This window comes from Schistocerca americana, chromosome 1 (assembly GCF_021461395.2).
Source record: "Schistocerca americana isolate TAMUIC-IGC-003095 chromosome 1, iqSchAmer2.1, whole genome shotgun sequence".
NCBI lineage: Eukaryota > Metazoa > Arthropoda > Insecta > Orthoptera > Acrididae > Schistocerca > Schistocerca americana.
Window position 1 is genome coordinate 1,012,115,637 of NC_060119.1, and position 24,148 is coordinate 1,012,139,784.

At 43.9% G+C, this 24,148-nt stretch overlaps 1 protein-coding gene across 1 annotated transcript in view; it reads left to right on the plus strand.

The window, feature by feature from the left end:
• LOC124616207 (protein krasavietz) overlaps positions 1-24,148 on the plus strand; it is a 60,556-nt gene that overhangs the window by 5,038 nt on the left and 31,370 nt on the right. The window contains exons 4-5 of the mRNA XM_047144514.1: positions 7,971-8,074; positions 9,113-9,295. Of these exons, the coding sequence (XP_047000470.1) occupies positions 7,971-8,074; positions 9,113-9,295 (287 nt within the window). The remainder of the gene's footprint in view (positions 1-7,970; positions 8,075-9,112; positions 9,296-24,148) is intronic.

Here is a 24,148-nt window from a genome sequence, read left to right on the forward strand (position 1 = left end):
TAGTACAATGCCACACTAATATCACTCTCAAACAGTTCAGAAATATATACAGCCCACACCAGTGCGCACCACCACTTACTCAAAACACCCTCTGTAAACAGTCTTTCAGACAGGCCCGTCTCAGTGACATTGCTCAACACAACACAGTTAAGTCATGGTTCAAAGTGGGCAGGTGGAATCGAACACATCCATTGACCCAAGTAATGTGCCACAGTTATAGGCCTTATTACTTGAGTTATGTTGCGATACAACTTGGCGCATTTTTGGAAGCAGAGGAACTGGTGCAATTTGTACGACTTCATGCTAGTATGTTTTGTTTCACCCCATTGTCAACTTTAGCAAGGAAACAATACTGTGTGCTATAGCATTGTAGTAGATGTTGTGAATTCATTGTTGAGGAAGTAGGCCTTACAGACTTTGGCAAAATTGGAATATATTTTAGGAGGTGAAATTTCTGATGGTATATCTGGCATATTCACTGGTTCCTACCAAGGATGTGGAATGAGTCTGGATCATTGGCTTTCTATTCCACTTCCTTTTTGTAGGACTATTAACACTTCTTTTAGTACCCTTCAGCAGTTACTTTACTTTGGAGTCCTTACAATTTAATTCCAAGAATTTGCCAATTGTGGTATTGAATTTACCATGTCACAGGCTTCTGTGATAGACAACTTTATGAATGGTGTAAGCATTGATTAATATCCTGTCTCTGATATTGATCCTTACGACAATTTTCTCCTGTGCCTTTATAGTCTTCTGGTAATGCAGTAAAACTATGCTTTTGCACTTTTCAAGGGACTTGGAAAAAGTTATGTAAAATATGGGAAACAGCATTTTAAGCTGTGCAGGCTATGTATAAGGCCACCCTTGCCTTCTTGTAGTTCAGTATGACACATACATAATAGACGTCAAAATACTTATCAAAGATAGTTTAGTATCTAGTAAAGATTATTAGGGTTTTGCAGCTGACATGACATTTACGGACACTTTAGCACAACAAATCACACTAAAATAATGCAAACCAAGCAGCTACAATGTTGATTTATGTGTTTGCAAAGCTAAGGTGGTACTTGCAACCTATGAAAAGCGCAGTTAAAGTGTACACTGCATTGAAGATCTCTCTAAACCACATCATTTTTAGTGTAACTTTCCTGCAAAAGTGACGTCAGCAGATGTGCACAGTATTCGCAACTTCAGATGTGAGGAGTTTGTAAAGAAATGTGCGTGAAATATTGTAATGCTGCACTACACTATGGAACAGTCTGTCACTGCAGCCTCAAACACACTCGCTGGTTTCGTCAGCTCACAACCAAATTGTCACCTTTGAATCCACCTAGATATCAGGGCTATGATACAGATCAGTCTGTATCCATGATGTTTACAGGGGTGGGTACCATACTGCACTTAAGCCTTTTATGTTCACATTTTATAAAATATTAATGAGCCATTTTTATTACATTGACCTTTGAGTGGTCTTACATGACTGTGATGTGAAGAGATGGGTACAGTAGTACTACTTTTTGCATAAAAAAAACCATAAGCATTTTAAATATTTTTATTTCCATTCCTACATTTAGGCCTAAAACTGCAATTGAGGTAACATTACTATCACTTTCTGCACTTTAAGGTTTTCATGTGTATAGAAGTCAATCACATCATCAGCAGATACTCTTTCCACAGTGACAACATTGCTGATGCCAATGTGTACGAAATTTTGAACCAGATTCGCAAGCTGCAACTTTTCCATGATGAAGCTAGTAGTTTCTCGTTGTCGTCATTAATACTCAGTTGTTGTGTGTCAGATCCATTTCCTTTGTTGGCTTCAGTGAATCCCGCTTTTCAGAAGCAATTTGAGATGGTGGCCTGTTTAACTTATGTCTGTGCCTTGGCCTTATAATGCAAAGCATCTAAAAAGGACACTTCAAAACAGACTGGGTATTTCCCAGCCTCCATCAAAGTTGATGCTTTCTGCACGGTCTCCTTCCTGTAATATGTTTTGAAGGCATGAATCATACCCAGATCCAAGGCTGTAATTTGCTTGTACAGTGTGGTGACTGAAATGCTAGTTGCACATTATGTAAACTTATGTTTTTAGGATGCGCAGGGCAACAATCCACTAACGAGAATTTTCCCGTTGTGCATTTCCATCGTTGCATCAAGGCAACATAATTGCTTCTCAAATAGTTCTGATGCTTTGTTGACAGTGTTTTTATATTTTTAAAACGACTTGGGTTTTTTGGTTCGCCAGTCATGAAAGTTAAATTTTTTGTGGAAAGATCCGTGTGTGTGCCTGGCATTACTGTCAGGAGAACTTTACCATGTTTGCCTTCATGACAGTTTTCACCTTTGAAGGCAAGCTTTTTGTTTGGCAAGCTGCTGAAAAAGTGATATATTTTATCACTGTTTAAAATATCCTTCGGTTTACATTACTTCATAAGTTCCTGTAACTTGCCACTCTGTCATTTACTAACAGGTTTTGTATCTATACTGTTTTCTTCACCATATACAGTTTTGTACACAAAATTGTACCGCTTGTTAAACCTAGCAATCCACCCATTAGATGAGGTAGAGTCCTCGATACCAAGCACATTGGCAATTTTCAGTGCCATTTTGTGCAACATGAAACTTCACTAGAATGTTCAAAGCAAATGGTGCCTGAATTCAGTTCTTCATAATTCCTTCTAGATCCGCATTTTTTAGAATAACTGGGCCTTTTTTTTTTCCCTGAGAATTTTTTCTTTGCTTCCATAGAAAGCTGCAACAGAGAGAAACTTGAAAGAAATGACTAGCAGTACATTTCGATCACTTAACACAAGGCTATGGGCATGCTGCAAAGTCCACAAACTCCTGGCATGGCAGTTAATAAGAGTAACTGTGTCGATTGAAATCAACTCGCCTCCATTGTAGAAACAGTTACGTCAGTGCTGCTGCCAACATTGTCAACTTTAGCAAGCAAATGACACTGTGTTCAGTGTGTGTGTGTGTGTGTGTGTTGTGTGTGTGTGTGTGTGTGTGTGTGTGCAAACTATAAATGAAACTACCATATGTCATAAAGTTTAAAATACTGGGAAATGGACATCCTCTGCATATGATTAAAAACATAGGGCGAAGTTAATGCTGAAAAGAAACAATATGACTACAATAGTGTAAGGGTACTACATACTGTGTGGCTCACAGTACTGAAAGATTAAGTTGGTAACGACGAAACAGACAGAATGTTCCTCTGAAGTCGCATCTTCTTCACACTTTTCTTGAAACAATTACTCCCATCAGCCACCACGTAGAGGTTGGCAGTAGCAGAAGAAAAATTACAAATTGTTCTGACGTTTGCCAATTGTGATATGCTGAGTAAAGCGCCCTGATGTCAAGAAAGTCGACCATGTAACGTTTGTAAACACTACTTGGAGGTCAACACAGTGCCTGCTTCATTCTATTTCAATAATGCAAGTTTTTTTCCTCCATGAACAATGTTTCATAAAGTGTAAATTATGGGAAAATTATCGTTATGTTAATGCAAAAATGGGTGCAAAGCAACATTGTGAACATAGGGAATTTGACAGGAGCGATAAAAAAAAAAGTTGTAAATAGCAGGAAAATGTTTATTCCCTGGATGTAAAAGTGAGGTTACACTGTGTAATAGTAGTCATCGTGTTAGAATTTCAAGGAACAACAGTCCTTTGGCATAGTACCTCTAGAAGGAGAGTACAAGAGAATAGTTAAACTTTTCTTTGGGTTCTAATTTTGATACTGCTTTCTTGAAGAATATGACCTAGACAAAAACATTTCAATATGTTGTTATTTTTGTGGTCTTCAGTCCAGAGACTGGTTTGATGCAGCTCTCCATGCTACTCTATCATGAGCAAGCTTCTTCATCTCCTAGCACCTACTGCAACCTGCATCCTTCTGAATCTGCTTAGTACATTCATCTCTTGGTCTCCCTGTGCAATTTTTACCCTCCACGCTGCCCCCTAATACTAAATTGGTGATCCCTTGATGCCTCAGAACATGTCCTACCAACCAATCCCTTCTTCTAGTCAAGTTGTGCCACAAATTTTTCTCCCCAATTCTATTCAGTACCTCCTCATTAGTTATGTGATCCACCCATCTAATCCTCAGCATTCTTCTGTAGCACCACATTTCGAAAGCTTCTATTCTCTTCTTGTCCAAACTATTTATCTGCCATGTTTCACTTCCATATATGACTACACTCCATAAAATTCTTTCAGAAACTTATTCCTGACACTTAAATCTATACCTGATGTTAGGAAATTTCTCTTCTTCAGAAACACTTTCCTTGCCATTGTCAGTCTACATTTTATATCCTCTCTACTTTGATCATCATCAGTTATTTTGCTCCCCAAATAGCAAAAACTCACATACTACTTTCTCATTCCTTAGCTAATTCCCTCAGCATCGCCCGACTTAATTCGACTACATTCCATTATCCTCGTTTTGCTTTTGTTGATTTCATGTTATATCCTCCTTTCAAGACACTGTCCATTCAGTTCAACTGCTCTTCCAAGTCCTTTGCTATCTCTGACAGAATTACAATGTCATCGGCAAACCTCAAAATTTTTATTTCTTCTCCATGGATTTTAATACCTACTCCGAACTTTTCTTTTGTTTCCTTCACAGCTTGCTCAATATTCAGATTGAAGAACATCTGGGAGAGGCTACAACCCTGTCTCACTCCCTTCCCAACCACTGCTTCCCTTTCATGACCCTCGACTCTTATAACTGCCATCTGGTTTCTGTACAGATTGTAAATAGCCTTTCACTCCCTGTATTTTACCCCTGCCACCTTCAGAATTTGAAAGAGAGTATTCCAGTCAGCATTGTCAAAAGCTTTCTCTAAGTCTACAAATGCCAGAAATGTAGGTTTGCCTGTCCTTAATCTATCTTCTGAGAAGTCGTAGGGTCACTATTGCCTCACGTGTTCCAGCATTTCTACGGAATACCAACTGATCTTCCCCGAGGTCAGCTTCTACCAGTTTTTCCATTCATCTGTAAATAATTCGCATTAGTGTTTTGCAGCTGTGACTTATTAAAATGATAGTTCAGTAATTTTCACTTCTGTCGACACCTGCTTTCTTTGGGATTGGAATTATTATATTCTTCTTGAAGTCTGAGGGTATTTCGCCTGTCTCATACATCTTGCTCACCAGATGGTAGAGTTTTGTCAGGACTGGCTCTCCCAAGGCCGTCAGTAGTTCTAATGGAATGTTGTCTACTTCTGGGGCCCTGTTTTGACTTAGGTCTTTCAGTGCTTTGTCAAACTCTTCACGTAGTATCGTATCTCCCATTTCATCTTCATCTACATTCTCTTCCATTTCCATAATATTGTCCTCAAGAACATCGCCCCTGTATAGACACTCTATATACTCCTTCCACCTTTCTGCTTTCCCTTCTTTGCTTAGAACTGGGTTTGCATCTGAGCTCTTGATATTCATCCAAGTGGTTCTCTCTTCTCCAAAGGTCTCTTTAATTTTCCAGTAGGCAGTATCTATCTTACCGCTAGTGAGATAAGCCTCTACGTCCTTACATTTGTCCTCTAGCAATCCCTGCTTAGCCATTTTGCACTTCCTGTCGATCTCATTTTTGAGATGTTTATATTCCTTTTTGCCTGCTTCATTTACTGCATTTTTATATTTTCTCCTTTCATCAGTTAAATTCGATATATCTTCTGTTACCCAAGGATTTCTACTAGCCCTTGTCTTTTTACCTACTTGATCATCTGCTGCCTTCACTACTTCATCCCTCAAAGCTACCCATTCTTCTTCTACTGTATTTCTTTCCCCCATTCCTGTCAATTGTTCCCTAATGTTCTCCCTGAAATTCTCTACAACCTCTGTGTATGTCAGTTTATCCTGGTCCCATCTCCTTAAATTCTCACCTTTTTGCAGTTTCTTCAGTGTTAATCTACAGTTCATAACCAATAGATTGTGGTCAGAGTCCACATCTGCCCCTGGAAATGTCTGGTTCCTAAATCTCTGTCTTACCATTATATAATCTATCTGATACCTGTAGTATCTGCAGGCTTCTTCCATGTATACAACCTTCTTTCATGATTCTTGAACCAAGTGTTAGCTATGAATAAGTTATGCCCTGTGCAAAATTTTACCAGGCTGCTTCCTCTTTCATTTCTTAGCCCCAACCCATATTCACGTAATATGTTTCCTTCTCTTCCTTTTCCTACTGCCGAATTCCAGTCACCCATGACTATTAAATTTTCGTCTCCCTTCACTATCTGAATAATTTCTTTTATCTCATCATACATTTCTTCAATTTCTTCGTCATCTGCAGAGCTGGTTGGCATATAAACTTCTACTACTGTAGAAGATGTGGACTTCGTGTCTATCTTGGCCACAACAAGGTGTTCACTACGCTGTTTGTAGTAGCTTACCCACACTCCTATTTTTTATTCATTAATAAACCTACTCCTGCATTACCCCTATTTGATTTTGTATTTATAACCCTGTAACCACCTGACCAGAAGTCTTGTTTCTCCTGCCACTGAACTTCGCTAATTCCCACTATATCTAACTTTAACCTATCCATTTCCCTTTTTAAATTTTCTAACCTACGTGCCCAATTAAGGGATCTGACACTCCACGCTCCGGTCATAGAATGCGTTTTTCTTCTCCTGTTAACGATGTCCTGAGTAATCGCCGCCTGGAGATCTGAATGGGGGACTGTAAATAAGGTAAAGGGAAGTTCTTGAGGGGAATGTAAATAATTCCAAGAATAAAATTGTGTGTGTGTGTGTGTGTGTGTGTGTGTGTGTGTGTGTGTGTGTGTGTGTGTGTGTGTGTGTGTTTAACTTCCTTTCTGTTTTAATATTTGTTGGATTGTACTTTCAGAACAACAAGAGTGTAAAAAATGCTTAGTTTTTGGCTCATATAGAAGACAGATTCATAGGTGTGATTTAGAGCTCTCAATTGATGTTTAAATAAAATTACAGAAACAACTGTGATGTGTTTCAGGCAAAAAGTTGTTGCTGCGCACACACATCAGTAGCCTAATAACTGAAAAAACAGTGGTCACACTGAATCCCCTCAGTTGCCACTACAGAAGTCCTGATTTGTGGTCCCAGTGTCAAAAGCTTTAGTTTTCTTGACAAACAATTCATGCCATTTCCCATAAATCCTAAGTTCCCTCACAACATGAGGTTTGAAATCTAATTGTACAACATTCAGAAACATTAAACTTGGTAACACATCACGTTAAATGTGGAAGACAGGGATTTTCTCACCTTCAATCTTTTCTTTCTTCCTTCCTTTCTTTCTTCTCTTTTTTTACATCCTTGAGGGTATCCTCACCATGGATCTACCGAAAGAACAGTCTGTGTAATCTAATCAGAATTAGAAGAAAAGTCTGCATCAGATTTTCTTAATATATCTCTGGTGATAGAATATCAGGATGCCATGTACTGAAGTTACAGCCATGAGATGCAGAATGGTTAATGGATACGATAAAGTGCTAGACATACTGGTTAGTGGCTTTTAACATAGGGAAAAGGGTATTTCTGTGTCTTTTTACTGATGAAGGCTGCGGGCTAAAAGCTTTATGTTCATATTTTTTAATAGTGCCTGTCTGTAACTTGATGTGTTTTATGTACAGTAAGTAGCAATCTGTCTTTTTCACATTGTTAAGAGTGAATGATTCTTCCACTAAAATCTCTCAGCTGCGATGATAGCATCTTCCACAATATTTGTGTTGTGAGTGCTAATCCAGAATAGTGTGCAGGAAAGCCTCTGTTTGGTGTGGAAAGGTAGTGGGAGGCCTGTAACTGTGGGGCATAACATAGAATATACAGTTACCAAGAGCTCTGCATGCAACAGACAATTTGGTGCGTACACACTTTCGTGCATTCTGAAATGTTAAATCTCCTGGGTGTGTAGGATCACAAATCTTGTACCATTGTGTGATCAACAGGTGTATCAGTTATGCAAGAATATATATTGTTTCAGTGCCTGGTGGGTCGATAGCACAAGATGGCGACAAACCTTGCAAAACCAACGCTTGCGTGTTTGAGGCCTCTGAAGATATGGAGTCGATGCGGAGTTTTGAACAGGTATATTTCCAAAAATGCTTGTGTAATTGCCATGTTAAAAGTTCCTTATTCATAATACTAGTATGAAGTACATATGCTACAAGTTCCTGAGTCAGAATAGTATGTAGTAAAGTTTGAAGCAGTGTGTAGTAAATTTTAAGCTCTCTTTAATGAAGTTATATGTGAACATTGGCATACTACTTACTTGATTTTGTTTTTTTCATATTATATCAACTTAGGTACTAATAACTTAATACTGTTTAGCAGCATTGCAATTCCCCCCCCCCCCCCCCCCCCCCCCCCCCCCCCCCATGGAAGTTGTTTCTTATGATCATCCTAGACAGAAACCTCAGAATCTTCCAGGAGAGAATTGAAAAGTGCACATGAGAGCTTACTAATTCTGCAATAATAGGTTACAGCATCAAAGTTCATGTTGTGTCTGCAATCTGAAAACTAGTTAGATGCAACTCTACAATCTAAACCTTATGTGCTGCTTCTCACAAGGGAACAAGATAGAAGCATTCGAGCATATGCAAGTATCGTAAAATCTCTGAAAATAAATAGACTGTCTTTGTTCAGACAGGTGACTTCGAAGCATTAGGTGGGTGTGAAGACATTTTTTGGGAGGGTCAGAGTTTGAAAGTACTGTGGGGGTGGGAGATGGAAGATGACTTTCATAGATAGTTGGACAGTTTGGATTAATACAGATACCACAAAATAGCTGGGAGAGGGCAGGTGTTTGCAGATGGGACTAGAGAGCTGTTTTGTGTAAACTGTAATCATCCACAGATGTTGGGTTTGGAGCAGGAATACCTTGGGGGTGGACTAAGATTGTGCATAGGTATGGTGATGGCAGAATAAAACTTTAGAAATGAAGGTAGTATTTTGAAGAAGATATCTCCGTTACATCAAAACTTTTTTGTTGGGTAATTTTCTTTAATATAATTGAGAGTAGGGAGTGATTGTGTTCATAGTTGAATTTGAGTATGTAACACACAAATTTTCATGGTTATCACCTATAAGTTACAGGTAATGATAGGATTTTACTTTTTATTGTAGGTATTTATCAAGCTCATGCGACGTTACAAGTATCTCGAGAAAATGTTTGAAGATGAGATGAAGAAAGTGCTTATATTTATAAAGGGATTTTCTGAACTAGAACGAATAAAACTGGCTCGAATGACAGCTCTTTGGATCTCAAATGGATCTGTCCCTCCGTCGGTGCTGCTTGTACTGATTAATGTAAGTAAATTTTGGCTTCTATAGTGGTTCCATAATAAATTATGACATAGAATTCTTTTGTGTGTATCAGTACAATGTTCTAAGATTTGTTACCTCTCGTACGTGGAGCATACACATGAAGAAGAATCTTCGTAGTAATTAAGCACATACAAGGGCTGTTCAAAAAGTATCCGTTTATTTATAAAATCAACCTTTATTCAGATACAATTGTTCGACTTTCAAATTATCCCCCTTCGTCTTCTACATAACTCTCCCGACGCTGCTGCTACTACTGGAAGCATTGCAGGAAAGTCCCCTTTTGGTATGATGCGCCAGCTGCTCCATCAAATTCTGCATAATGTCATCCCTGTTTTTTTTTTGTTTTTTTTTTTTTTTTTTTTTGAAATCTCATCCCTTTCAGATGGGGAATTTGGGTGTTTTTTCTCCCAGTTAGGGAAAAGCCAGAAGTAACCTGGTGGTAAGTCAGGCGAATAGGGATGCTGACAAACCACAGCTGTGTTGAAACTTCCTGGCAGATTAAAACTGTGTGCCGGACCGAGACTCGAACTCGGGACCTATGCCTATCGCGAGCAAGTGCTCTACCACTCACTTGCCCGCGAAAGGCAAAGGTCCCGAGTTCGAGTCTCGGTCCGGCACACAGTTTTAATCAGCCAGGAAGTTTCATATCAGCGCACACTCCGCTGCAGAGTGAAAATCTCAGTCTGGCACAGCTGTGTTGTGTTTTTGGCCAAAAAACTCGGAATTAATTAAAAGTGATGAGCAGGTGCATTATTGTGGTGAAGGTGCCAGCAGCCCACAAGGCTGACTGTTTGTATCTCTCTGCTTTATGAAGACAATGCAGGACCTCTTGGTAGTATTCTTATTGACATTAGTACCTTGTGGGGTGTACTCATGATGGACCATGTCATTTTAATAAAAAAAGATGATTAGCATGGCTTTCACATTGCTGTGGACATGCCTCACATTTTTGGGTCTCGAGGATGATCGATGCTTCCATTGTCATGAGTTAAATTAAATTCCAGGTCATACCCATCAACACAGGACTGATCACTAATGATCAGAGTATGAAGAAAGCTGGGATTATTGTTCACAGTATTCAGCGTGTCCTGTGTGATGTCCAAACGAAGTTGCTTTGGCTTAGTTGTTAGCAACTTTGACACAAATTCTGCCGAGATCCTCCTGAGGTCCAAAGGTGCCATTAAAATGAAGTGGATGGATTCAATTCTAATTTTAACCTCCTCTGCAAGTTCTCTTACTGTGATTTGCCTGTCCTGCATCACCAGTTATTACATAATCAAATGACCACCTCATTTGTGGATGTTGAGGGCTTACCTGAATGTACTTCACTGAAGAGAGGTCATCTTTTAAGTGGTTGTGCCACTCCTTTGTCTGTGTGCTACCCATTGCGTTGTCCCCACGCACTTGACGAATCTTGTGGATTGCTTCAACTTGAGAATCATCATGCTTAAAATAAAATTTGATTGAAAATGTTGGTCCACGTTTTTGTCTGTTTGTCCACAACACATGATGTGACGACTACCACTTACATGTGTTTACTTGTCAGTGGCTAGCCAGCAGCTTGTTGATGAAGTTGTGGAAAAAATCGGGCATGCACACTATATATGCCTAAAAACGGAGAGCATGTGTGCTAGAATACCATTGTTGGTTTCAACTATAAAGAATGAAGTGTTATATTTCGTGAACAGCTCCATAATGACAGTGAACACTGATGTTGTTTGCCTCTGTTGTTCGTTAAACTGTCAAGATACCTTTGATGTAACTGTTGTAAACATTCACACTGCCTCTTATGGACAGGAGTTTGATTGGCCCACTCATCACCACTCAAACAGTTTCTACTTCACACAATTATTTTCATTGTTATGTTATAGTCTACATACTGTTACATATAAGTGCACTTTGAATTTAATTGCTTATATTAGTCCCGCTACTTTCTGTGTCATTGAAAAGGGATGTAGTACTTCTTGATGCAGATACCTTGGTAGTTAGCTTCAAGGGACCCACAGCTTTTTTTGTTAATACGTGTGTGATGCACACAGGACCCCAAGCTATCGCAGCCTTTCTTCTGTCGTGGGCAGCACTCCCTTCCCTGTATCAATTCCTTCCCATCTTAGCTGCTCCCCCTCCTGTCCCCACTCCTCCCACTTTCTCCCATTTTTCGCACTGTTTTTTCCTTTGACAACCCGGCTGTTTCCCCCCCTGCGGGTTCGGGGGTTAGAATAGGCCCGCGGTATTCCTGCCTGTCGTAAGAGGCGACTAAAAGGAGTGTCACATGTTTCGGCCTTATGTGATGGTCCCCTCTCGGGTTTGACCTCCATCTTTCTAAATTTATCCGAAGAGCGAGCCAATTGGGGAAGGGCGCCTTACATGGTGCACTGTATCTGTCGTGCAATTAGACCTTTAGCCGGATTTCTCGTCGTTGCAATGGTGTTCCGCTCGTTTTCGATCTCTTGGGCGAGGATACGTCCCTGGGTGCGATTACCACGCTGCCCTCTGCAGTGTTTCTTTTCACTGCGACGACGACCTTGGACATTTTTGCACCTAAGATCCAGCACGGTAGCCAGCCCGTTGTGGTGGGGCCGCCATGTACCCTCTTGGTTGTAGCCCCCTGACAACACAGGGATCGCTCTACTGATGCCTGCTCCGTTAACTCCCCACGTATGCCAAGGAGTAGATGCCTATCCTCCTGGGGTATCGGGACTCCCGGCAACGGCCATCCTGCCAGGTGGCCTTTGCTGTGGCTGGGTGGCGCCCGTGGGGAGGGTCCTTGGTTGGAGTAGGTGGCATCAGGGCGGATGACCCGCAATGAAGCGTGGTACATCATCTCTCGCTGGCGGCCAGCCGCCAGCAGTCTCTAAGCGTTCTCGGGCTCAATTTAATGCTCAGAAGTACGATCCGAAAACGTTCCCCTCCCTGGCCACGCCGTGGGAAGAGCGTAAGTCTCAGGATGGAGGTAACAGTTATTCGCTCCGATTCTTAGTTTGTACGAGAGCTGATGGGGAGTCTTTTCTCTCCACAAAGCCTCAGTTCTTCGTCGAGCATTTAGAGGACAAGTTTGGGGAGGTGGAGGGCTTGTCTAAAATGCGCTCTGGGTCAGTACTGATACAAACGGCATCCTCCGCCCAGTCACGCAGGTTGCTTGCTTGTGACAAGTTGGGGGATGTTAACGTTACTATTACACCACATAAGAGTTTAAATATGGTCCAGGGTGTTATTTTCCATAGGGACCTCCTTTTGCAGTCTGATGACGAGCTGCGCGCCAACTTAGAACGTAGAGGTGTTCATTTTGTCTGGCGCGTTCATCGGGGTCCGAGGGACAATCAGGTTGCTACCGGTGCCTTCATCTTGGCCTTCGAGGGTGATAAGTTACCGGAAAAGGTCAAGGTGATGGTCTACCGATGTGACGTCAAACCCTATATCCCTCCCCCGATGCGGTGCTTCAAGTGCTGGAAGTTCGGCCATATGTCTTCCCGCTGCACTTCCAGCCTCACATGTCGAGATTGCGGACGCCCATCTCATCCCGATACTCCATGTGCCCCGCCTCCCATCTGCGTCAACTGCTGGGAGCACCATTCACCTTGCTCGCCAGACTGCAAAGTCTTTCAGAAAGAGCGCAAAATCATGGAATATAAGACCCTGGACCGGCTGACCTATACTGAGGCCAAGAGGAAATATGACGGACTCCATCCTGTGCGAATGACATCTTCTTATGCAGCTGCTACAACACCTGTGCTAGCCCCATCAGTTTTGAGACTTCCAGCCAGCTCGATAAGCACTAAGACTCCTCCTGCCCCCTTGCCAGTGGGGGGCTCTACCCACCGCGTTGCTCCTGCGCCACCTACCTCAGGGGCAACACCATCCCCCCCATCAGGGACGTCCGTCCCTGCTTCTAAGCCGGAGAAGTGTCCAACTTCTTCGGCTTCTCACGCTCGCAAGGGGTCCCTCGGGTCCCTCCCTACCCAGGTTTCCACCAGTGGGATGGCTGACGACCGACAGTGGCGTAAGTGCCCGCAATCAGCTGGTCGACGGGCTTCACGATCCTCCTCAGTCCCGGAGACTGAATCGGTGAAGCCCTCTCAGCCAGTTAAACCCAAGGAGCAGCGTGAGAAATCAAAGAAGAAGAGCTCTAAGCCCAAGGAACTCGCGGTGGCAGCCACCCCACCGCCACCTTCCAGCTCTGCGTCTGAGGACGAGGTGGAGATCCTGGCGTCCGCTGAGGACCTCGATCTCGCCGGTCCCTCAGACGCCATGGATAGCACTAGCACGGGTGCTCAATCGGAGGCAGCAGGTGACCCAGCGGCGTAATCTGCCTTCCCAGTCCCGTCACGCCTTTGTCCGCCATGGACACTACCATCCTCCAGTGGAACTGCAGCGGTTTCTTCCACCATTTAGCTGAGCTCCGCCAACTTATCAGCCTTCGCCCTTTCTTCTGCATTGCTCTCCAGGAAACTTGGTTTCCAGCGATGCGAACCCCCGCCCTCCGTGTCTATCGGGGTTATTATAAGAACCGAGCAGCTTATGAAAGGGTGTCTGGTGGCGTCTGCATATATGTCCTTCACACTCTGCACAGCGAGTCTGTCCCTCTCCAGACGCCTTTAGAGGCTGTCGCTGTACGCGTGTGGACGCCACAGGCTGTTACCGTCTGCAGTCTTTACATTCCACCGGATGGTGATGTCTCGCAGCATGTCCTGGCTGCACTGGTCGCCCAATTGCCGCCACCTTTCTTGCTATTGGGCGACTTCAACGCCCATAACCCTCTGTGGGGTGGGTCAGTGGCCACAGGTCGAGGCGCCATCGTTGAGCATTTCTTGTCGCAGCTCGATCTCTCGCTGTTAAATGATGGTGCCTTCACACACTTCAGTGTGGCGCATGGCACCTACTCCGCCATTGACCTTTCCATCTGTAGCCATAGCCTCTTACCGTCTGTCCAATGGAGTGTGCATGACGACCTGTGTGGTAGTGACCACTTTCCGCTCTTTTTGTCACTACCACAGTGTCACTCTTCTCATAGCCCTAGCAGATGGGCTATGAATAAGGCTGACTGGGATTTGTTCTCCTCCACTGCCGCTTTTGAGCCTCTCTCTACTGATGACATTGATGCGGTGGTTCACTCGGTCACCACCGGAATCGTTACTGCCGCCGAATCTGCCATTCACCGTTCTTCTGGGTCCCCTCGGCGGAAGGCTGTGCCTTGGTGGTCGCCTGAGATCGCTGAAGCGATTAAAGATCGCCGGCGGGCGCTCCAGCGTCACAAGCGACATCCCTCCTTAGCCCACCTTATCGCCTTCAAACGGCTGCGTGCGCGGGTCCGCCTCCTTATCCGCCAGGGCAAGAAGGAGTGCTGGGAGTGGTATGTGTCCACCATTGGCCTCCATGTCACTCCCTCGCAGGTCTGGGCCAAGATTCGACGCGTCTACGGCTATCGGACCCCTGCCAGCGTCCCTGCGCTCTCACTGAATGGAGCCGTTTGTACTGACTCCGACGTCATTGCAAATCGCTTAGCAGAGCATTTTGCTATGAGTTCCGGTTCTGCGAATTACCCCCAGGCCTTCCACTCCCTTAAAGAGCGACTGGAACGTCGGAGCCTTTCGTTTCGCACCAACCACCCGGAATCTTACAATGCTCCATTCAGTGAGTGGGAATTTCGCAGTGCCCTAGCTGCTTGCCCTGATACCGCTCCTGGGCCAGATGGCATCCACTGTCAGATGCTGAAACACCTTTCAGTGGACTGCCAGCGGCGCCTTCTCGATCTTTACAACCGTCTTTGGGTCAAGGGGGAGTTTCCGTCGCAATGGCGGGAAGGCATTGTCACCCCCGTTTTGAAACCTGGAAAGACCCCTCTGGAGGTGGACAGCTACCGTCCCATTAGCCTCACCAACGTTCTTTGTAAGTTGCTTGAACGGATGGTGAGCCGGCGCTTGCATTGGGTACTGGAGTCTTGGGGCCTTCTGGCTCCGTCTTAGGGTGGGTTCCCTAAAGGCTGCTCCGCCACCGACAATCTGGTGAGCCTGGAGTCGGCCATCCGTACTGCTTTTGCCTGCCGTCAGCACCTGGTCGCTGTCTTTTTCGACATGCGGAAGGCGTACGATACGGCATGGCGTCATCACATTCTTTCTTCGCTTCATGGATGGGGTCTTCGGGGTCCTCTGCCGATTTTTATCCGCAATTTTCTGTCGTGTCGTACCTTCCGCGTGCAAGTCGCGGCCTCGTATAGTTCCTCCCACGTCCAGGAGAACGGTGTGCCACAGGGCTCTGTCTTAAGTGTCTGTCTGTTTTTAATAGTCATTAACGGGCTTGCTGCGGCCGTGGGAAATTCTGTCTCCGCTTCCCTGTATGCTGACGACTTCTCCCTTTCCTACAGCTCTACTAGCATTGCAGCTGTTGAACGTCAGCTACAGGGCGCTATCCGTAAGGCGCAGTCTTGGGCTGTAGCGCATGGGTTTCAGTTTTCGGCAGCCAAGACCCGCGTTATGCATTTCTGCCGGTGCCGAACAGTCCATCCTGAGCCGCGGCTTTATCTTGCCGACGAACTCCTTGCTGTGGTGGAGACCCACAGGTTTTTGGGGGTGATTTTCGATGCCCGATTGACTTGGCTGCCTCATATCCGGCAGCTGAAACAGACGTGTTGGCGGCATCTACACGCTCTGAGATGCTTGAGCCACACCCGCTGGGGCGCCGACCGCTCTACCCTGTTGCGGCTCTACCAGGCGTTAATCCAGTCCCGTCTGGATTATGGGAGCCTGGCTTATGGCTCAGCATCCCCATCTGCGTTACGGGTGCTGGACCCAATTCTCCACAGCGGGATACGCCTTGCCACTGGTGCTTTCCACACCAGCCCTGTGGACAGTGTACTAGTGGGGGCAGGTGTACCTCCACTGCGGGTACGACGCCAACAATTACTGGCTGCTTATGCTGCCCATGTTTTTAGTTTGCCCGGGCATCCAAATTACCGTGTCCTGTTCCCGCAGTCGGTCGTCCATCTGCCGGACCGTCGGCCCCGGTCGGGTTGTCCGATCGCCGTACGCATCAAGGAGCTTCTCTGCGGGCTTGGGTTTTTCCCTGTTCCGCCTCCTTTCCAGGCGCCTCTGCATACACCCCCGTGGTGTGTTCCTCCCCCTTGCCTTCGGCTCAACTTGGCGCAGGGCTCGAAGGACTCGGTCCCTCCAGAGGCCTTCCGCCGCCGCTTTTATTCCATCCTTGCCACGTATCAGGGCTCTGGAATTGTTTACACCGACGGTTCGATGGTTGCTGGTCGTGTCGGGTATGCGCTAACTCTAGGGGACCATTTCGAACAACGGTCCTTGGCTGCTGGCTGCAGCGTTTACACTGCTGAGCTAGTCGCCATCTTTCGAGCCCTAGAGTATATCCGCTCCTGCTCAGGTGAGTCCTTCGTGATCTGTAGCGATTCCCTGAGCGGTTTACGAGCTCTCGACCAGTGTTTCCCTCGTTCTCGTCTGGTGATGGCTATCCACGAGTCTCTGCATACTCTCGCCTGTTGCGGCCGCTCTGTGGTCTTTGTGTGGACCCCCGGTCATGTCGGTATCCCGGGTAACGAACATGTTGACCGCCTGGCGAAAGAGGCCACCAGTAAGCCATCTCTGGACGTTGGCCTCCCAGAGACTGATTTGCGGGCAGTCTTCCGCCGCAAAATCTTGGCGCTATGGGACGATGAATGGCGCGAACTGACAATGCGCAATAAACTCCGTGCTGTCAAGGAGACGACGGCTGTGTGGCGGTCATCCCTGCGAGCCACTCGCAGGGACTCAGTAGTTCTTTGCCGGCTCCGCATTGGCCACTCCCGGCTGACACACAGTTATTTACTGCGCCGGGAGGACCCTCCTCTATGTCGCTGTGGGGCAGCTTTGACAGTGGCCCACATTTTGCTGGCCTGCCACCTTTTAGCTGTGGTCCGGCAGACATTTGCGCTGCCTGCTACGCTCCCTGCCCTTTTAACAGACGACTCCACTATGGCTGACTTAGTTTTACGTTTTATTCGGGCAGGGGGATTATATCATTTACTCTGAGTGTTTCTGTTTTATTTTATTGTTTTGTGTTGATTCTGGCCTTTGGCCTATGGTTTTACACTGATTTTTTAATGTGTTTCTAAGTGGTTGGCCTTTCCTTTTTTATGTCTATGGTCGGCCAACCACCGTCACACTCTGTGTGGTTTTAGTTTGTTTTGTCTTGTCTTTGTCTCAGTATCTCTTGTTCTGTATCGTCTGTGATCTCTTCTGTTCCTTGTTTTTATTCTCTGTGGGTGTTCTTTGTCTTTGGAAAAAGGGACCGATGACCATAGCAGTCTGGTCCCTTTAATCCCCCCAAACCAACCAATCTCTCCCCGGCCACCCTTTGGGAGGAGTGCCAGGCCTGCTGGCTTGTTGCAAAAACCTTTCCCTGTTACTTGGTTTATTCCAGAAAAGATGGGGAGAATTTCACTGATACCATACCATTATTCTTTGTAGATTCACTTAGCAAGATGCAGTGTGTTTCCCTACTGATTAAAACACTGGTTAAAAACTCTTCTGCCAGACAATCAGCTTCCCATTCTGCTTGCGACCACTTGGGAGATATCATGGCGAGCAGCACTCGTCAATAGCACAGGCCAACGAAAATTTTTTTATGAAAACGTTTTTTTACTTTCAACCTGATCTTGATAGATTTTTGAGCTGAATCCAAATCTACCCTTAGTTTTCTTATATCACCCATAGTTTTTTGAGCAATGTGCTTTTTTATTATATAGTATAAAAATCCTATGCTATACAGTAAACGGGGGAAATTAATGCAATGCTTCATTACAACATAAGCATGGTTTGTATTTACAGTAAGCTACTTAAAACAATGATATGTGTTGATAAAGCTTTCACTTGCCAGCTGGAATTGTTTTGTATTCATTTATTTTCTATTTTTTCTTCGAAGCTTCTTGTGTAGCTTTTTCTACGATGAGTCGCTTGCGGAACTTCTTGATGAAGTGACCGACAGTAGTCCCACATCATGTTGGTGTTTTTACATCTACATCTACATGATTACTCTGCAATTCACATTTAAGTGCTTGGCAGAGGGTTCATCGAACCACAGTCATAATATCTCTCTACCATTCCACTCCCGAACAGCGCGCAGGAAAAACGAACACCTAAACCTTTCTGTTCGAGCTCTGATTTCTCTTATTTTATTTTGATGATCATTCCTACCTATGTAGGCTGGGCTCAACAAAATATTTTCACATTCAGAAGAGAAAGTTGGTGACTGAAATTTCGTAAATAGATCTCGTCGCAACAAAAAACGTCTTTGCTTTAATGAATTCCATCCCAACTCACGTATCATATCTGCCACACTCCCATATTACATGATATTACAAAACGAGCTGCCCTTTATTGCACCCTTTCGATGTCCTCCGTCAATTCCACCTGGTAAGGATCCCACACCGCGCAGCATTATTCTAACAGAGGACGAAAAAGTGTAGTGTAAGTTCTCTCTTTAATGGACTTGTTGCATCTTCTAAGTGTCTTGCCAATGAAACGCAACCTTTGGCTTGCCTTCCCCACAATATTATCTATGTGGTCTTTCCAACTGACGTTCGTAATTTTAACACCCAGGTACTTAGTTGAATTGACAGCTTTGAGAATTTTACTGTTTATCGAGTAATCGAATTCCAATGGATTTCTTTTGGAACTCACGTGGATCACCTCACACTTTTCGTTATTTAGCGTCAACTGCCACCAGCCACACCATACAGCAATCTTTTCTAAATCGCTTTGCAACTGATACTGGTCTTCGGATGACCTTACTAGACGGTAAATTACAGCATCATCTGCGAACAACCTAAGAGAACAGCAGAGGTCCCAGGACGCTTCCCTGGGGAACACCTCATATCACTTCAGTTTTACTCGATGATTTGCCGTCTATTACTACGTACTGCGACCTTCCTGACAGGAAATCACGAATCCAGTCGCGCAACTGAGACGATACGCCATAGGCGCGCAGCTTGATTAGAAGTCGCTTGTGAGGAACGGTGTCGAAAACTTTCCGGAAATCTAGAAATACGGAATCAACTTGAGATCCCCTGTCAATAGCGGCCATTACTTCGTGCGAATAAAGAGCTAGCTGCGTTGCACAAGAATGATGTTTTCTGAAACCATGTTGATTACGTTTGAATGCAGTATATGCTCCAGAACCCTACTGCAAACAGACGTCAATGATATAGGTCTGTAGTTCGATGGATTACTCCTACTACCCTTTTTAAACACTGGTGCGACCTGCGCAATTTTCCAATCTGTAGGTACAGCGGCCTTGATATCATTTTTCCATCACTTTAATGTCTTGGTAAAATCCAAACTCATTCATCAGACTGGGAATGCCTGAGCCGTACACTAAGTCACCTTCTTTTTGAAAAAACTTGGAAAATTGCTGCTCTCTCTTTTTGTGCATGTGTATGCTGGTGCCAACTGCCAATTAATTCTTTTCTTTTAATCTAGAGCCAAGCAATTCAGCTTTTTCTTCCATTACACCCAGATCCATAACCAAATCGTTAAACTTGTCTGAGTAAACATTTTTGACTCTACACTTTCTGTATTACAATGGAATTTATCATCATCTGTTCCATGTAAAGCAGATTGTACATCAGAAAATACTTATGTTGGAATAGGGTTTAAATCATTTGGTGGTTCAGGAACCGGCAAATCTACACCATGCCCTACTGACTGGTTGGCGGACGGAAGGTTGGGGTAGCTTATTACTTTCTTGTTTTTTGAATTATGACTAATATCAACACTGCAAAAGTAGCAATCATCAGAATGATTTCTTGGCTCCCTGCATATCATAAGCACAGCAAATCTAAAGGCTTTTTTCCTCCTTTTTTGGACCACTTTCTCAGATCTTCAACACACACATAACATACCTTATGCAGCACCCAAGATTCATCTTGATCACAAAGTTTACATCGAAAGTATGATAGATAAACCTTTTTCACAAATCTGTAATGTTTCTTTGGTGTGTTTTAATCACAAATTCACCACAAATATAACGAACAAAATCTGTCAGCAGAGTTCTTACAACCACGATTAAGCATTGCACTGAGCACATGTACAGGAAACGGAAAGGTGATGTTAGGTTGACAGTAAACAAAACACCATCTGTTAACACAAAAATAGAATTGACCTTTTTTTGCCAGCAAATGTTTTTCACACCTCCTTTTTAAATTATTTTAACTATATAAAAGCTGTTAAATTCTTTAAAAAATTGCTTAATTTAATAAATTTAACTGTAAAATGTGAAGAAATGGTGGGTGATACAGTTTTTTAAGTATCATATTTGGATTTATCATCCTAAAAAACATAAGAGTAAGGTATTTTCAACAAAAAGTTTTTCCGTTGTTGGCCTCTGTAGTCCTTAAGTATGATCCAGATCGCCTCCTTCAATCTGACGATGAACTGGCGACTAATCTGGCATGCCGCAGCGTTCATTTCGTCTGGCAAGTCCTGTGAGGTCCTAAAGACAATCGTTTTGGTACAAACACGCCCCTCAGAAAAAGTCAAAGTTGTGGTTTACCATTGTGTGATGTGAAGCACTCTAACCAACCTGTCACGTTTTGTTTCCAGTGTCTCCATTTTGGTCACATTTCTCTGTGATGTGAGGCGAACACTATTTGTGAATGTGGCTGCCATCTCCAAGTAAATGAGCTGTTCTGGTCCACGTTTTTCTTATTCACTGGATTTCCTGATCTATGAAAAGGAAAGGAAGAATCAGGAGTTCGAAACTGTCCTATGAGACCTGACAGATTCAAACACCAACCCCCCCCCCCCTCCCCCCCAGTATCTATAATACCAAACTTTGCTTCCATTTCAACCTTTCCACCTCCTTCCTCTTTGCCTTTGTCTTGTCCTCTTTAGCTTTCTCCCTCCCGGTCATTTCCTGTTCTTTCCACTTGAAGAACTGCTCCTCCTCCTCCTCAGTCAGAGTCCGCAGGTTGTGGTCTAGTGGCTAGCGTTGCTGCCTCTGGCTCATCAGGTCCAGGGTTTGATTCCCGGCCAGTTTGAGGATTTTCTCTGCCTGGAGACTGGGGTGTTTGTGTTTCCTCATCATTTGTGACTGGCTAGATTGGACTGGAAAAATAAAAAAAAGTACTGTGAAAAAATTGGAACTTTGTACGATTGCTGCTGACCATGCAGTTGAGTGCTCCACAAACCAATCATCATGATCATCACCACCCTCAGTCAGAGAAAAATCGTCAATAGCACTTGCCGGGGATGGGGTTTCCTCAAGAACCTCCTACCCAGGTGGGGTAGATAGCTGCCTCAACAACGCCAGAGCTCCCACTCACTTTAGTGAGGCACACAGCACTTTCTTGGCCATTGCTCCTTCCATATGTAACCATAGATTCCACCCATACGTTCAGTGGAGAGTTCATGAAGATTTGTGCAACAGATCATTTTCCGATCGCATATCTTTCCTCCAGCATCACTTGCCTGGATGCCCTTCCAGGTCAGCTTTTAGTAATGTGGATTCGCGTGCCTTTCCCTCGGTTTTCATCTCAACTGCTCCACCACCTGGGGCATTGATGAGTCAATACAGAGGTTGACAAGCACCATGCTTTTGGCAGTTGCTTCAGCGATTCCGTCTTCCTCAGGTTCTCCCAGACGCAAGACCATCCCGTAGTGGACTCCCAAAATTGCTACAGCTATTAAGGGGACATTGTATGTCCTATGCCATCACTGTTAAATTATCGAATTTTGCGACCCATTATTTTGGAAACTTTTTAAGACACCAACTTACAGTTTTCCATAATTACTGACTGCACCTTTTTAGATACATTGAAGTAGAATTATTACTAAAATTGTATGGTGGGGCATGTTTGATTATTCTAGTGCCATGTGTGTTGAATCTTACACTTGGCATGCTGTGAAAATTTCAAGTCTCTACCATGAGCACTTTTTTAGAAAACAGACCATTTATTGCAAAAAATGTAGTTGAGATATTGAGATTTAACATTTTGTTAATTACAAATTCTTATACAGGCTTGCATCTCTGTGTATTTTATGCTCTAGAATTGCCCTAGCCCATAGTCTGTGTCTGCTTCAGTATCACAACAGCCCAATGCTTGCCTCCTCCATATCTTTCTTCCTTCTTTTGTCATTTGGTGAGTAGCTAACTCTGCTTCATGTACACGAAGCTCATTCAGTTCCCGCAGTCCTTTAGCTGTGTTCTCTCCAAATCTTACCCCTAACTTCTCCAGAACCTTAAGTCTTTCATAGTTCCCACCATTAAAAGTTATTACAGCATCAGACACTTCTAACTTTAGAGTCATAAGGCCAACAAATACATTTTTAGGCACACGGCACCACACAACATTATTGAAAGGACTCATTCACATTCTGGGTCTTCCCATGTAAACACTTCTGTAGTCGCTCAGGATTTGCCAAATCTCTGTAGATAGGTTTGATTGCCTCCATTACTGCCAAAGGAAGAGAATGGTTATGTGTAAATTCATGCAGGGTGTCAGAAAAATTCGGCTGCCTATATTTACACCAAGTGTTTGGTGGAGGTGAACACAAAGCATGACATGGTTTTTCATTGGTTGATATTCGATGAAAGAAAGTGCTCCATACAGCTCTTTTCATCTTCTCTAAAGTGTCTTAGTTATCTCTACTGGCCTTCCCATAATATTCCTGTAATTCATCAATTACTTTGTCTGTTAGTCTTCCAGCACATTTTGTCGTCTTGCCATCAGACAGTATCAGAAACAAAGGACTGATTTGTTTATTCGTAATGACAAGTTGTGAGACATAGCAGTAAGCACAAAACAAAGCAATTTAAAGCCTTCTAGACCGTGTAGTTCCCAAGATATAACTGCTCGACTGTGGCAGTATATGCGTAGCCACTAAATTTGACAGCCACGCGTCAACTTTCAAAACATTATTTGAAGGTCTCACAATTTTCTGATTTTGATGTGTTACATACCAAAATTTTCAAGAAAGTCCAAAGTACATTATGGAGTAGAAAACAGAAAATGTCAAATTTCAGTGAATTTCACATACAATGTCTCCTTAAAGACCTGTGTCTTTCCCTCCAACACTATAAACGACATCCATCTCAACCATCTCCTAGCCTTTCAACAGCTTCGTGTCCAGTGCCCTTTATCTAGAAATGTATTTGTTGGGAACAATACATCCCTGCCATAGATCCACATACTCCCTCTCCACAGTTCGGGCAAAGATCAAGCAGATTTTAGGCTGCTCTCCTCCTACGAGTGTCCTTATAATTTCCCTGAAAGGTATTGTCCTATCGCTGAGCATTCTGCTGCCCAGGCCTTGGTGTCTGTCCACTGTGTGCCTGCATTCTGCCTTATCAAACACCATCTGGAGTAACTCTCTTTATCACCAGTTCCCTCACTCTCTGCCCGGACACAGCTCATGGACTGGAGCAGGTGCACAACCAAAGGCTTCAATACCTATTGGTGGCTAGGCAGTATCATATACTTGCCTTTTCTGATAGACTCTGGAGTGAGTGAGAATTCCATTCCCAGTGGTGAGAGTGTCTCATCCTTCCAGTTTTGTAATTGGGTGATCCACTTCTTCATATGGACAGCTATCGTCCTATCATTTTAACCAATGTCCTCTGCAAGTTCATTGAATATATATTGTCAAAGGCTGCATTGGATGCTTGAAGCCCAGAACCTTTTGCTTTGACCTACATTGGTTTTCACAGATGCCACTCTACTGCAGATAGTTCAGTCCACCTGGAGTCTGCTATCCAATCAGCTTTTACCGTGTATCAGTACTTTGTTGCAGTATTTCAATCTGCATGAAGCTTAAGATACTTTATGGCACCAACACATCCTTG